The sequence below is a fragment of the Onychostoma macrolepis genome, chromosome 17, assembly GCF_012432095.1.
Source record: "Onychostoma macrolepis isolate SWU-2019 chromosome 17, ASM1243209v1, whole genome shotgun sequence".
Classification (NCBI taxonomy): domain Eukaryota; kingdom Metazoa; phylum Chordata; class Actinopteri; order Cypriniformes; family Cyprinidae; genus Onychostoma; species Onychostoma macrolepis.
The window spans coordinates 29,274,447-29,289,065 of NC_081171.1; the positions used below are offsets into that span (position 1 = coordinate 29,274,447).

Here is a 14,619-nt window from a genome sequence, read left to right on the forward strand (position 1 = left end):
ATAGTTGTCTCTAATCAGCGCTGTCTGATTGATAGTAACTTCTCAGTATTTCAGGCTTCATGTAAATATTTTTTCCATCATTACATAAGTGGTCAGTGACGCCTGAAATGGCTTTTTCCAGCTTAAATGCATATCTTGGAGAGTTTTCATTCATGAGGCGTCTGACATGGAGCAGAGCCACGTGTTGTTGTGTGGAATGAGAGCTTTTCTGAGAGCGTCTCTCTCTCTCTCTCTGTCTGTCTGAAAGCGCTTTTGTCTTCCTCTCCAGGTTCCTTTTGCAGGAATTAATAAGTGTTTTCCGTTCCTGGAGAGATGATTTAAATAGGTTCTCTCGGAGGCCAGCGCTCGTGTGTGCTCTGAGCCGCGTGACTGAGGCAGCGAGTGGCTTGTGTTTGGCCAGAGCTCAGCTCAATGCTCTTCTACTGCACTAATGGCCTCATTAACACACACAGAGAGACAACAGGCTGAGAGAGGCTCGCCCTTCAATCCTTCACTCACACCGTTTACTCACTCATTCAGTCAGTCCTTCTCTTTCTATTTTATTCACTTACTCATTTATTTACTTCATGGACACCTTCATATGTCTTTTGACACTTAATTAAAACTTAACTTACAACAAGCAAGTATGAGCAATGGTTAACTCCTTGGTTAACTCCCCCTTTGAAGTCTGTTTCATTCATTCCATTTAATGAATTTTTATTACATTTTTCTGGTTTCTGTTGTATCCACCTTATTCCTAAACGAGGAAGTAAGCCTATGGTCGAGACTTCCGGTTCATTAGCCTCTATAATAGGGCTGCACGATTATGACAAAAATCATAATTGTCGATTATTCCCTTGAAATTGTAATTGCGATTTATTAATAACGATTAATTTGAACACATTTATGCCATTGTTTGAAGCTGCATGCCATATTTTTATATATGCCATTGTTTGAAGCTGCATGCCATATTTTTATATATATATATATAAGGCTGAAAACACTCTTCCTGAAGTTTTATTGCTTTTCTATAGCATTGAGCCTCAAATGTCAACTATACATTGGCTTGGTTTCATCTTTAAACAAAAAAAGGTAATATTATGCATAGTATAATAATGTTATACTAAAACTAAAATTAAAAAAAAAAAAGAAAAAATGGTTTACTAAAGCTATATATTTCATTTACAATTAAATAGACGAAATTTCAAATTACAGTAACATTTTACAGTACAATTTATATTATCAGGACTCCAGACTAACATTCGAGAGCAGTGGCACCAGCACCTGATTTGGTAGCACTGAACATGTAGTAATAATATTACAAATTTTGTCTCTTAGAAATGCAACAGAAATAGAACAGGAGCTTGAGGTGGGATGCAGATGTACATATATTTTTATTAACAAAAACAGTACCATTGTGAAAACTGTAACAGCCTCATCTTTTATACATTTGTAGGTCATAACCAAAAGTACAACACCTCATTACCATGGTAAAAAAGTAGCCTAACTATATGGTTTCCATGGTGTTTGCATTGAAAAACAGTAACCTAAAGACATTCAGTCAATTACAAATCGAAGCTCGAATCTCGAAGCTCGCGCTGCGCTGTTTTCTTTTGAGGCGAGCGGATAAAAGGTCCGTGTGGCGCGCAGTTCAAACGTACAGCTATTTTGTTCAGCTTTTGACACGTTTGGTGTTTAACATATCTATTGTGCACAACAGAGTGACAACGACTATCAGTTAGACAATGTCTTTTATCCAGTGTGTTTGAGTTTGTTAAACCCCGCGCTGCAAACACCTCTTAAGCACACAGAATAATGCAGGTGGGCATTTTTAATTGTTTGCTTATTTATTTTTGTAATCGCGGTTTTGAACGATTATGTAATCGTGGCATCCATAATCGTAATAACGAGAAGAATAACAATGTGCAGTAAACGGTAAATCTGTTAGCATTACAAACCAGTGTGTTCATAAAATAATATGGTAAGACACACCGATTTGCAGTATCTAGCAGCAAAACGCGCAGCTAAAAATAGCTGGAAGTAAATGAGACCGGAAGCAAGACCCATAAAATTAACAAATGGGAGTGCCCATTTTTACGTGAAGAATAAGTTGTATTGGTTAAATTACATTTTATTAATCATAAATTGTCTAATCAATTTAAATTCATTACACTTTAACAGTTTAATATTTAAATTTTAAATTGGATGTAATAGGGAAATCTGATAAATTTTCTTAGCTCCATTTAATTTTTTTTACATATGTTTTTTACAAAATCTATGATTTCTGCTTAATCATTAATGGATTCTGTTTTTATTTTCTATACAATTTTCTAAGCAAATTTATCACCAAACCTGTGGTGATCAAATGAATTCATAAAACAATTTAAAGGGGTCATGAAATCAAAGAGAATGAAAAGGTTGAGGATGATATTTACACATGAGAAGGTTGCTCTACAATAACAATACTGCAAGTTTCAGAACTCAAATCTATTTCCCCAATTAAAATATGAATTATTCTTTTCTACCTTTCTGAAATGCCTGGATTTTAAATTGTGTATTTATTATTATTATTATTTTTTTTTTTTACTTTTAGCCTACTGTATTTCCAGGGCTGCTGTGTAAATGTAATTTCTAATTGTATTTACTAGAAAATTCCTTGCAAATTACTTCAGAGTTGTAAGAGCATATTGATAATGGTGTGTGAAAGAATGGAACTTGTAAATAACAGATGGATCTTTTAAATAAATAAATCCATCAATTTAACGGCAGTTAGAGCTGAAACGTGTGAAGGTTGTTAGTGGCTGTGCTGTGAAGTTAAGCCTCCTCACATGACTCTGTGTGTTTCTGTTTCCCACCGGCTCTCACGCTCGTTCTCTCTTTCTCTTTCATTGGCTTTTATTTCACCCCCTTGACACCAGACTCACTCTCCCACACACTGCACAGAGAGACATGAAACGAGCAAAAAAAGACAATTCAGTGGCAAAGCAACAGGAAGTCTGTCATAATGTGCAAGAGAGTCGGATGCAGCTTCAGTCGTCATCCAGTATGATAGTATGATGCATCGATTTGCTACAGGCACCGAAGAGAGAGCTTGTGTCTGGTGAGTGAACTCAAGAGACCAAGAAATGTAAAAGGAGCATATGAGGAAATTGTTGTACTAAACACCTGAATAGTTTATTAGTCATTCTAATAATCATTACATTAAAAAACAAGAAAAGCACGAAAAACAGAAGAAATTGTATAATTTTGGATGAATAAATCAAAAGTTGAGCTGTAGACTCATTTGTAAGTCACTTTGGATAAAAGCATCTGCTAAATAACAAAATTTAAATATAATGTACATAACAAAACTAAATAGAAATTTTAAAACAAGCCCCAAATCAAATAAATAAGTAACATAAATAAAAGAAACCTCTTCATACACTGTAAAAAATGACCGTGATTTTAACGGTAAAAAACTGTGAAAATGCTACAGTAAAAACATGTTAAATGGTTAACGGTAAGTTCCTGTAAAATTTACGTTCCCAGAATTCCCAGCGTTGCATTTCAAATTTAGTTTGAATTTGATGGGTTTTTTTCTTTGAAATAACTGTTTCTTCTTAGTTTTTTTCTTATCAGTTATGTTTATTAGGGTTGTATGTTACATCTAATGTTGTTAAATTAATGTTTATTGCATATTTCAGTTTAATGAGTCTCACCATGATAGTGTTTAGTGTTTGTGTGAATGACACTGTGCACCTTCTATATATGTTATTATTTAAAAGCCGTTTGTGATGGGCTTTGGTTCATCATGTGACTTTCTCATCATTACCTGCATTTGGTGGTTATCAGTGTATTACAAAGATACAAAACAGATTTCAGTACTTCGATAGGTTGGTATATTAACATGATATCAGATAATGAAATTACGGTATTTAACTGTAAATTTAAGTTAAAACCATAAAACCTAAAATGTTGTTAACATTTTTTTATGGTAAAATTCTGGCAACCACAGCTGCCATTTTTTTACTGTAAATTTTTACAGAATTATTTTACAGTATATAAACAAAATAAGGCTTTGTCTGTGTTCTTTCCACTTAAAATGGAAAAATTCCATTTAAATTTTAAAACGGCAACCACTGCATTTTTAATCATGATCCAAACAAAGATGCTGCATACATGCAGCATGAGCAGTTTTTAATTTAAATTAGATTGTATAATTTAAAAATTTAAAGCAAAAACAGAATGGTTTGACTTCAGTTTTGTGACACTATACATAAAAAATATCTGCATGAAACCGAAACGGCAGACGAGCTGAATGAGACACAGATTCATTCTCTGCCAGCAGGTGGCACTTTAAGCGTTTCCTTGGTTTCCGCTGTAAACAAAGCAGCGCTGCACTTATGAACTTTAATATGCATTATACAGAGGCACGATGAAAAGAAAAGACAGTCTGTTCCCCTCAGACGTACTTTCATATAAACTCCTACCCCTAACTGATTCGCGATTTGTTTTGCATCTCAACCGATTTGAATCGTCACATATTTGAATCGATTTCCAACCGGCTCGCGCTTAATTGTTACATCGCTAGTTAAATCATAAATTCAGAAAAATTAAAACAAACAATACGGAATTTCTGAAAAAAGAAAGAAAACTGATTCCTTCTCAAATTAGCATGACTTATCCTGGCATCACAACCCAACAGTGACGTTTGCGTAAGCTTTGGCCAGTTACTCAGCCCACTAATTGCGGCAGGAGCATCTACTGTACGACCAACAGTCCAGCGACCCTGTGACCTCCAGAGATACGATCAGCTTCTGACTGAACCAGAACGGAGAGAGTGATGTCAGCAGAGAGGAGATTTCAGTGATGAGTGGTGGCAGAAATCTGTGGAGTGGTGTTTTTCAGTGACAGAGCTTCGCCCGCGGCCTGCAGTCACTCTGACCTAAATACAGACGAGCGGAGGAAAGCTGCTGAACTTCAGCTTTATGAAGGATTCTCTCTCTCTCTCTCCTCTTCCTCTGTGCTGCTTTCTTCTGTTTCTCACAGTTTCTGTCCTCTGACAGTAGATGAACTCATTGGCACCGGTCCGTCCGTTTGATGTCCCACACACGCGCGCTAAGCTTTTCTGCTTATTAACATTTTTTCCTCTGCATTTTCTTCTGCTACTCTGCATTTTCAGACTGGGAAAGAATATCTGTGTGACGAAAGAGGAGCTGCTGCTCGCGAAGAGTCGAGGTTTATATGCAATACCATTCAAAACCTGCAGTCAGTTTTTGAAAGACTTCTCTTCTGCTCACCAAGACTGTGTTTATTTAGTGACGAATACAGTGAAATATTATTTCAATTTAAAGAAACATTTTTCTGTTGTAACATATTTTAAAATGGAATTTATTGCTGTGATCAAAGCTGTATTTTCAGCATCATTACTCCAGTCTTCAGTGTCACATGATCCTTCAGAAATCATTCTAATATGCTGATTTTCTGCTAAAGAAACATTTCTTACTGTTTTCAGTGTTAAACAGATGTGCTGCCAAATATGTTTTGTTAAAAACATACTTTTTTTTTTACAGATATTTGAGGTTTGGGAGTTTGCAGCATTTATTTAAAATAAATAAATATATTTAATGTAAATTCTGATCAATTTATGCAACCTTGCTGAATAAAATAATTATAAAAATTCTATTAATCAAATGGCATGTGGGTAATTATGTTTGGTTACAGTTGCAAACCTGTGTGTGTGGTTTTTGTTTCTGTCACTCGCACATCACACACAAGCTGGGCTCGGCACTGGCTTCTCATGCTAATGTGCTATTGTGTTTTCCTCCTTTCGAGACAAGCTGTTTCTCACTGCCTGTGTGTGTGTGTGTGTGTGTGGGGTTATGCGCCTCTCCTGGCTCATTCAAATGAGCGTCACGTTATGCTGTTGAAATCTGAGCTTCTGTTGAGTGTAAAAGGCTCACTCAATGAATCTTCAGCCTGTTTCTGTGCTGCTCTCTCTGAAACTTGTGCTTTGTGTGTGTGTGTGTGTGTGTGTGTGTGTGTGTGTGTGTGTGTGTGTGAGTCTGTCTGCTGTCTGGCTCTGCAGGTGACTGACTGACTGACTGACTGCAGTGGCTCTGATGTGACTCAGCGCTGCGTGACTCCACACGTGTGTGTGTGTGTGCTGGTGCATTCAGGGGTGAACGCCGCTCGGATCTTGTTCACTTTTGTGTTAGCGAGAGAAGAATTGTGTTTATGATAAGTAGACAGAGAAATGTAAAACTCCTTGCTTCTACACTGCTACAGTAGTCGTCTCCACTACTAGTAGTCATCTCAGAAGAACAGCTACTTCTATACAAAGCGTAGTTTTTTTTTTGTTGGCTGTGGGACTTTTATTTTGACAGCGCTGAGGACGCCAATACCTGAATCCAGCCGTTAGATCCTCTGCATTTGAAGCTTGCATACAAACGCATGTACTGTTTGTGTGATTTACAGTATTTACTTCCTTTTTATTCATATTTTTATTCATGTCTTTATTTGTGACAAATACAATAATTCAAGTTCCTTAAAGGGATTGTTCACCCAAGATGAAAATTTTGTCATTTACTTAACCTCAATGTTGTTCCTAACCTGTGTGAATTTTTTTGTGTGTTCAACAGCTGAAAGAAAGATATTTTAAAGAATGTTGTGCATGTTGGTAACAAAACAGCTGATGGTAGCCATTGATGTCCAGTTGTATAGATAAAAATACCAACATTCTTCAAAATCATACAGGTTTGGGACAACATGAGTTTGAGTAAAATGTTCATTTTTGGGTGAATTATCCCTTTAAGTATAATCTGTTTATGTTGCTGTTTTTTATCCTATTGATTCATTTTCAAATGATCTATTTCTAATTTAGTGAATATTATATAAAATAAATGTGCATTTAAATAGTCAGCATCATATCAGCCATCACCCAAATTTCTCTCCAAAATATCAGCATTAGCCGTCAAAAACAATCTATATTAGTTGACCACAATTCAAGGTAACGATGCCAGTGTTTTTAACTTTTCTAATAAATGCTCAGTATGGTATCTGAGCGCTATACTGGTGCTGTTATTGACTTCTGAAGTTTTGATACTATGTCTGTGAAATAATCTGTATTTATTGTTTTGTTTTTATTTTTTTAATTTTCAGTCATCAGTGGAGCAGATAATCAGATGTCTGTCTGTTTCATCTGTCTGAAACGTCTCCGTCTGTCTGTCTGCAGGAGGAGGTTGAGCGATGAATAAGCTACGGCAGAGTTTCCGGCGAAAGAAAGACGTTTACGTGCCAGAGTCCAGCCGGCCGCACCAGTGGCAGACAGATGAGGAGGCCGTTCGCGGGGGCAAATGCAGCTTCGCCGTCAAGGTAATGGACACACACACACACACACCTGTGCTGCTGAGGCACCTGCAGCTGTCAATCATTCTCATGCGCTTAATGCTAGAGATTACTAGAGCTTTGAGGGACTTGTCGACTGCTGTTGTGCCTTGACTCTGACACAGATCACACCATGCCAGGAACCTCACAGTGTGTGTGACCCATTTTGGAAAATTCTCGATATGGTTTTTGACATGGAAACCAGGCATTGTGACAAGAATAGCTCAACAAATATAATAAAAGCACAGCATTAGTAAGTGTTCTTCTGTGTATGTCATTGTTTAATGTGTGCCTGATAAGTCAAATCATTTGAGTTACGTGATTTATTTTGAGATTGTATGGGTATGGGTAGACGTGCAGTGTTAATTTTATTTCTGCAATTAAATTAAGCAGGAAAGTTGAATCTTAAATTGTGTCTCAAAGGTTATTAAATTAGAAATGGTTGATTAGCAAGTTTAGTTTTCAATTATTTTTGATTTTATATTTTTATAAGTTGCAAAGAGATGCAAAAAAAAAAAAAACACCATGTGATTGGCTGTAATCTTTAGTGGTTCTGCACAGCCCGCGGCGTCCTTAACCTGCTTTTGATGCGTCTCTGATTTACCACATTTACCCACGATCCCACAGAGGGAGCAGCCTGAAACCAAAGACTCCTCTTCATTCTGACCATCAGCGCTCCTCTTCTCCTGTAGAGCTGCTTATTCGCCTCTGTGCTTTTAGTCTGCTTTATCGTACCGTAGCGTAAGGTCACAGTAAATTGGTGGCCTATGGCGGGTTGATGTCTTTGTGTGTGTGTGTGCGTGTGTTTGTTTTGTGTTGTGTCCTAGATTCGCTCACATCATCTGAGCTCTTATTTCTCCTCCTGCTGATCATAAATATACTTCATACAGCTCAGTATGTGAAGTGTGTGTACAGTGAGTCAGTGTTTTATTTGGTTTGTACTTTTGTTACATGAGGTGCTTTTTAAGGAGTATGACATCAGTGAAATCGGTTGTTTTGGTCTTTGATCATTAGGTATCACTTTGCTCATTTTACATGCATTAGAAAAGTAATTTTAATGCAGTAATTATGCTTTGTAAAGCACCTTGTATTATAATAATAATAATAATTGTGATTATATGATCTTGTGAATAATTGTAACTAGAAATATAAAACATTATAATACTTATCTATTCCATCAGAAAGTATAATGCATTGAAACACATGACAAACAACCTATTTCAGATGTAACGAGGGTGCTTTTTGACTTTGATTACAGTTATTTATGAGAAGATATATTGCGTTACAATGTACATTATGAATAATTATAATGCATTATACATAAAGGCTTCAAGTAAAGTGTTTATAGTTATTTAGTCTTATTTGTTGAATATACAATTCTACCATTAAAAGACTGCATGAAGTGTCCATAAGTCCCTGTGAAGTATGTCTGATCCGAGTCTGGTGGACTTGATAAAGCCATTATACAGGACTTTCTTCTGCATATTGCTAGTGTTAATCAGTTCATCTTTCTGTGGCTGGTCACTGATGTCTGCGATGAATAGATGTGTGTTAGAAGCAGATGGAGGTAAAGCTGAAGACATACAGTTACTCAGCTCTGAGCTCAGGCCCCAACACACATTAGTGACATTTTTGTCTCCATTTTACAAGCCACTAAAAATTTCAGTGGAAATCTAATAAACACTAACCCCAGAATGTGTGTTGTAAAGCCTTGCAAAAAATGTTTGCCAAGCCGAAATCAATTCTGTACAAAATATATGCAGGACTTGATAATGCGGACTCCCGGATGGCCCGCGGTCAGCGTGAACGACGCTCGGGACAGTGGACCGAACTATCCTGACAGAACTACTGTCCTGATCGGGCCAGTGTTGCGTCGTCACGAAAGTTTGCCGTTTGCACGTTTTTAATCCTCTCCAATTGAAATATTCAAGTGCAAGAAGTGAGATCTGGAGCGTGCGAGTACTGTGTTGAGCTCTCTCTCATGTCTTGCACTTGAACAGACACATTTTTTTGGTGAGCTTCACACTTACAGCCAGTTATCATTAACTAAAATAGTCTGAACTCTGAAGATCGTGTGTTTGATACCTGGCTTTGTTTTAACACTAGGCCTACATTTTTTAACATATGTGATGAGCAGTTGACACAGAGGTTTGGTAGTGTTGAGGACACACTCACTCACGTAAGCGGTGACTGCTGAAGAAGAGCAGCTCTATGAATAACTCTGTGCCCATTTCCCAGCTAAATCACTGCTCTGTTCTATTACAGACTACGGAAAACGGCTGCTCTGGTGGTTATAGACAGCTGCTTTTCTCATTCATGCTCAATAACTGCTTCAGAGCCAGGTTAGAAGCCATGTCAGATGGAGACCAGACCTTAAAACCTCATTTGCCAGCTCTCTAAATGAATGTCAAACATCAGAGCATCACACAATCATCTGAACACTGGATAAATCTAAATCATTTCTGATTTGTTCTAATAGTCAGATTTTCAAAATGTGAGAGCGTGTTTCTTCTTCGTGTAGAGCCAGTTAATGCGATAATGCACTCATGTATGTAGATGGTAATATGGACTTGTGTCAGTGGCTTAAAATAAACTTTTATTTATTTATTTTAATATGCATATTCATTTTTGATTGTAAAAATATCTCCTTATATGTTCCACAGACAAAAGTCATAGAGGTTTGAGACTAGGGATGCACCGAATGTTCGGCAACCAAAATTGTTTAGCCGAAAATAGCAAAAAAAATATATAAGCGAATAAGCAAAAAGACTGAATAAATTGTACCGAACAATGATGTGAATGCAGCAAACATGTCAGCAGTGTGAAAGTATTTAAAACTGTCAGAGTATGCAAAAACCATTACAAGCACGAAGCACCGACAGCGAGAGACTGCTTAGCGCTGCATCTCATGTCTTCGATGAGAAGAGGATGGGGTGGTTGTTGCTGGTTACTATGATGATTGAAATCGCGAAGTGGCCTCAAACGATTAGTAAATTAACTTCAGAATGCAGTTTTCTAAAACACGCACAAATTGCATGTATTCAAACAGTGCTGCACGAGCTCGTGGCGCCAGGGTTCAAAGTCCAAAGCGCGAGAAAAATCTGCACTGAAGCACTGTTACTCGTCATTTGCTCAGTAACATTTCTATAATTTTTTTAAAAGATGTGACAGCATGCGACAAACATCTTCCCAAATTCATAACGAGAATCATTTAAATATCTGAATGCTGTTGTCAACAAAAAGAAGCACTGAGATCTTCCTGCAGGTTTCTGCCAAAATAAAATCTAAGAAAAAGCAACAACTCCATCAACATTCATAAATGTTAGTATTGTAATTTTACTGTTATGTAAAAAAAAAAAAAAGACAATAATAATGATAATAATAATAATTACCCTACAACAGCTCTATACATTTATTATAACATTCTCACACAGTGTTCAAATTGGGATATATTCTAATGTTTTAAAATAAGTTTCTTCTGCTCAGCAAGGCTGCATTTATTTGTACAGTAAGAAATACATGCCTGATTCAAGAAGGGGGTCTCAAAAATGGCCAAAAAATATTATTTTAGTAACTTATTAATTTTAAGTTAAATTGTGCTGCTTTGGTATAATGTCTGAATGTTAAAAAATGATCAGTGTTAAGTAAATATTTTTAAATCGTTTTGTAATTTGATTTTTTTTTTTCATTTGAAAAGCAGGACAAAACACATTTTGGCCATTTAATTTACGCAATGCTGAAAAAAATGGCAAAATAGGCCTACATAGAGGGAAAAATGCAAAAACAAAAACGTGTTCGGTATTTGGCCTTCGGCCAAGTGTTTCATTTTGTTCGGCTTCGGCCAACAATTTTCATTTTGGTGCATCCCTATTTGAAACTACATGACAGAATTGTAATGTTTTGGTTAATGTAATGCTTTAGCACTATTTTATATAGTCAGATTACAGCAGTCTATGTAAACTAAGCCTTTGCCAACATAACTAGATTTCCTGAATGAAAGTTGCTGATATTTAACCCTATATATCCTACTGTATCATATTCTATATGTCAGTTATATTGTGATTTAAAGATCTCATTGATTTACATTACAAGCTATCAGAATTTCATCTTACTTTTTGGCCATATAAATATATAAACATCTGCATCAAATTGCATATTTTTGCTTCGTTTGTATCCCTGAGTGAAATTATGGTGTTTATCCTCTATATTCTCACTATAGCAACCTATATGAGCCATATACAGTGGGGGGAAAAAAAATTATTTGATCCCCTGCTGATTTTGTACGTTTTTTTCTCTCTGAAAGATGCAGTAGTAACCTTAACATTTTATTTTAAGATTTAACATTTGTAGAGATGGTCTAAAGCAAAAGAGTTGTAAAAATTCTGAAAATCTTTTAGAGATCATAATTTGTTTAAAAATATATAACATATTACACATTAATGAATAAATCAGTTTATATAGAATTATTTAATTTGCAAGTGTCATGTTTGTGATATTTTTTTTATTCATGTAAGCTATAGCTTCTGTACTTTAAATCAGATACTCGTGATTTTATGACATCAATTACTGCTTTATTTAATCAGAAACACAGTCAAAATGTTATTTGTGTATTTTACTTTTATTTTATTAGAAGTAGGCTAACAGCGCCCCCTACAAAATTAAAATTCCTTACTGAGGGGGCATTAGGTCCCGGGGGAGGCTGTCATTCTATATGTGCGTTCTCAGTTTAAATGCAGCGATCCAAAACAGTGAATCTAATCATTCAGACAAAACTTTGCTTCAAGAATGAGCCACACTGCTGACGTGATCTAATCGCTAGCACACCCTGAGCACATGTGAGTTAACCTATTCCTCTTATCGGCGAGACATATCGGCATAATTTTTCATATCGGGCCGATGCCGATATTTACATTTTAAAGCCATTATTGGCCGATTCCGATAGTGGTCCGATAATATCGTGCATCCCTAGTTTCAAACTATTCTATTTTAAAAAATGAGACTTTACAGTAGTGTTCATCGGTCACTGGTTGTTTCAATGAGTTTTGTATAGTATTTTCTTTACTCTTTAATTCAAAATCTATGTCTAAAAAGGGTAATATTTAATGTATTTGAGGTCTGAGATGTGGGAATCTTGAAGAGAGAGAGGGCAAACATTTTGCTTTTAAGGTCAGCATTGCCGTCTAATCTGCCAATATTGTCTTGAACAGCCTGCATAGCACTTCATCTTTTATAACATGAGCTTTTGACCAAATGTATTCAGTCTTGATTTTTGTAAAGTGTTGCAACAAGATGTTAAAATTTTTTTTGTTTTTTTCTCGGTGAAAACTTAGTTTAGGACATATAAGGTAATAAAAAATATTATAAAAATTCCTTAAAGTAACTACAAATCAGCATGTAAAATATCTTTAAAAGAAATTCTGTGTGGACCATGCCCCAGATCCGTGCAACTTTCTCACCTTTTCCTCCCTTACCTGTTTACATCTCTGATTCATAAACTCAACGGAATTAGTTAGAACGCGCAACACTGTAAAAACACGGAAAAAGAAATATGATGGATCGTCTTGCTATCGTCAGAGGCATCAGCCACAGGCGATATCTCTGACTATCGTCGATACACGATACTATGGTCTATCGCCACAACCCTACTTTACAGGCTCTTAATTCATATCTCCGGTTTTACAGGGTTGATAAGCAGGTGCACACATGACTCGTGGTTCTCTAGCTGCTCTCATATGTGACTCTGCTGATGTCACAAACTGACAATAGTAGCTCCTGAGGTCTGTGTGTTTTACTAGGGGAAGGGGAAGGACTTCCTGTCAGTACAATAGCTGCCCGCCTCTTGGTCTGACCTCAGTCCCAGGAGTCTTTGGGGCGAGACGCAGTGATGTCTTCTACCAGAGCGCTCTGCCGTGGGTAGAGGAGGGCGCCGCTGTTTCCGCACATTGAGTGTCAGCGGCCACCGTTCCGGTAGTTCCAGCAGGAATAGATGGGACTGCGTGACCTCTTCCTGTTGGAACAGGAAACCCTGAGTCAATGCTTCAAAGCTAAACTACTGTTTCTCTGTGTGTGTCTGTAGTATCTGGGGCACGTGGAGGTCGAGGAGTCTCGTGGCATGCACATCTGTGAAGATGCCGTCAAGAGATTGAAGACGGTAGGTGTACAAACGCACACAGACTTCCTTCATCAGTGCAGGGACGACATCTCCTGTTCTTCACCCGAACAGTCTCCTCAGTCTGTGTCTTCCTCTGCTCACACCACAACTCTTTTTTTTCCTGCAGTCGACACCAAGTGATCTATTTAAAGCGTGTCTGTCTCCTCCTGCTGTTCTCTTCCTCTTCTGCTGGTCTTGCTCATGCTGTCATGCATCAAAACAAAAGCTTCATGTTTAATATAAGTTGAGCTCAGTCGACAGCATTTATGTCATAATGGTGATTACAAAGAAATTGATTGTCAGCTTGTCCCTTAACAAACGTTACTGTAACATTAGGCACTGTGATGCTTTTTTCAGGATTCTTTGATGAATAGAAAGTTAAAAGATCAGCGTTTATTTAAAATCAAAATCTTTTGTTCAATGGATAAAAAAGTGATAGTAAAGAGATTTATATTTTGAATAAATGCTGTTCTTTTTAACTTTTTATTCATTAAAGGATCCTGAAAAAAGTATCACAGGTTCCAAAAAAATATTAAGCTGTTTTCAACATTGATAATAAATCAGGATCGTGTGACACTGAAGACTGGAGTAATGATGCTGAAAAATCAGCTTTGATCACAGGAATAAATTACAATTTAAAAAATATATTAAAATAGAAAACCATTATTTTAAATTGTAATAATATTTCAAAATATTACTGTTTTATATATATCTATTATATATCTACATATATAATATAAAAAAAACTCAGCCTTGATGAGCATAAAATACTTCCTTAAAAACATTTAAAAATCTTACTGGTCCCAAACTGAGCGTAACTTCTGTTGAACCCAATATATTCTTTTATTTTTATATTATTTTAACCTCTTCTGAGATGTAGAGCCCTGTATGGCTTTCCTCCTATCCCTCCACTGCACTGCCATCTGATTTCCACCCAAACGCTGCTGGAGGATTTGTGAAGCTCTCTCAGAATCACTGCGTTTCTGCTGACTTCACCCTACATAACCTACATACTACATAACCTGCCCACAAACCAACATGCAACAGCAGTCTTTGTTTACAAGTGTTTCTAGTTTTGATAACATTGTTAACATCCAAAGCTATTTAATTAAGCATTTAATGAG

At 36.5% G+C, this 14,619-nt stretch overlaps 1 protein-coding gene across 8 annotated transcripts in view; it reads left to right on the forward strand.

Moving 5' to 3' along the window:
• numb (NUMB endocytic adaptor protein) overlaps window positions 1–14,619 on the forward strand; it is a 60,422-nt gene that overhangs the window by 24,433 nt on the left and 21,370 nt on the right. For 7 of the 8 annotated variants that reach the window (XM_058748524.1, XM_058748530.1, XM_058748532.1 and 4 more), the window contains exons 2-3: window positions 7,193–7,332; window positions 13,421–13,495. In XM_058748524.1, the coding sequence (XP_058604507.1) occupies window positions 7,207–7,332; window positions 13,421–13,495 (201 nt within the window). In that variant the 5' untranslated portion in view covers window positions 7,193–7,206. Of the gene's footprint in view, window positions 1–7,119; window positions 7,333–13,420; window positions 13,496–14,619 lie in introns of all 8 variants that reach the window. The other variant, XM_058748525.1, reaches the window with a different exon arrangement.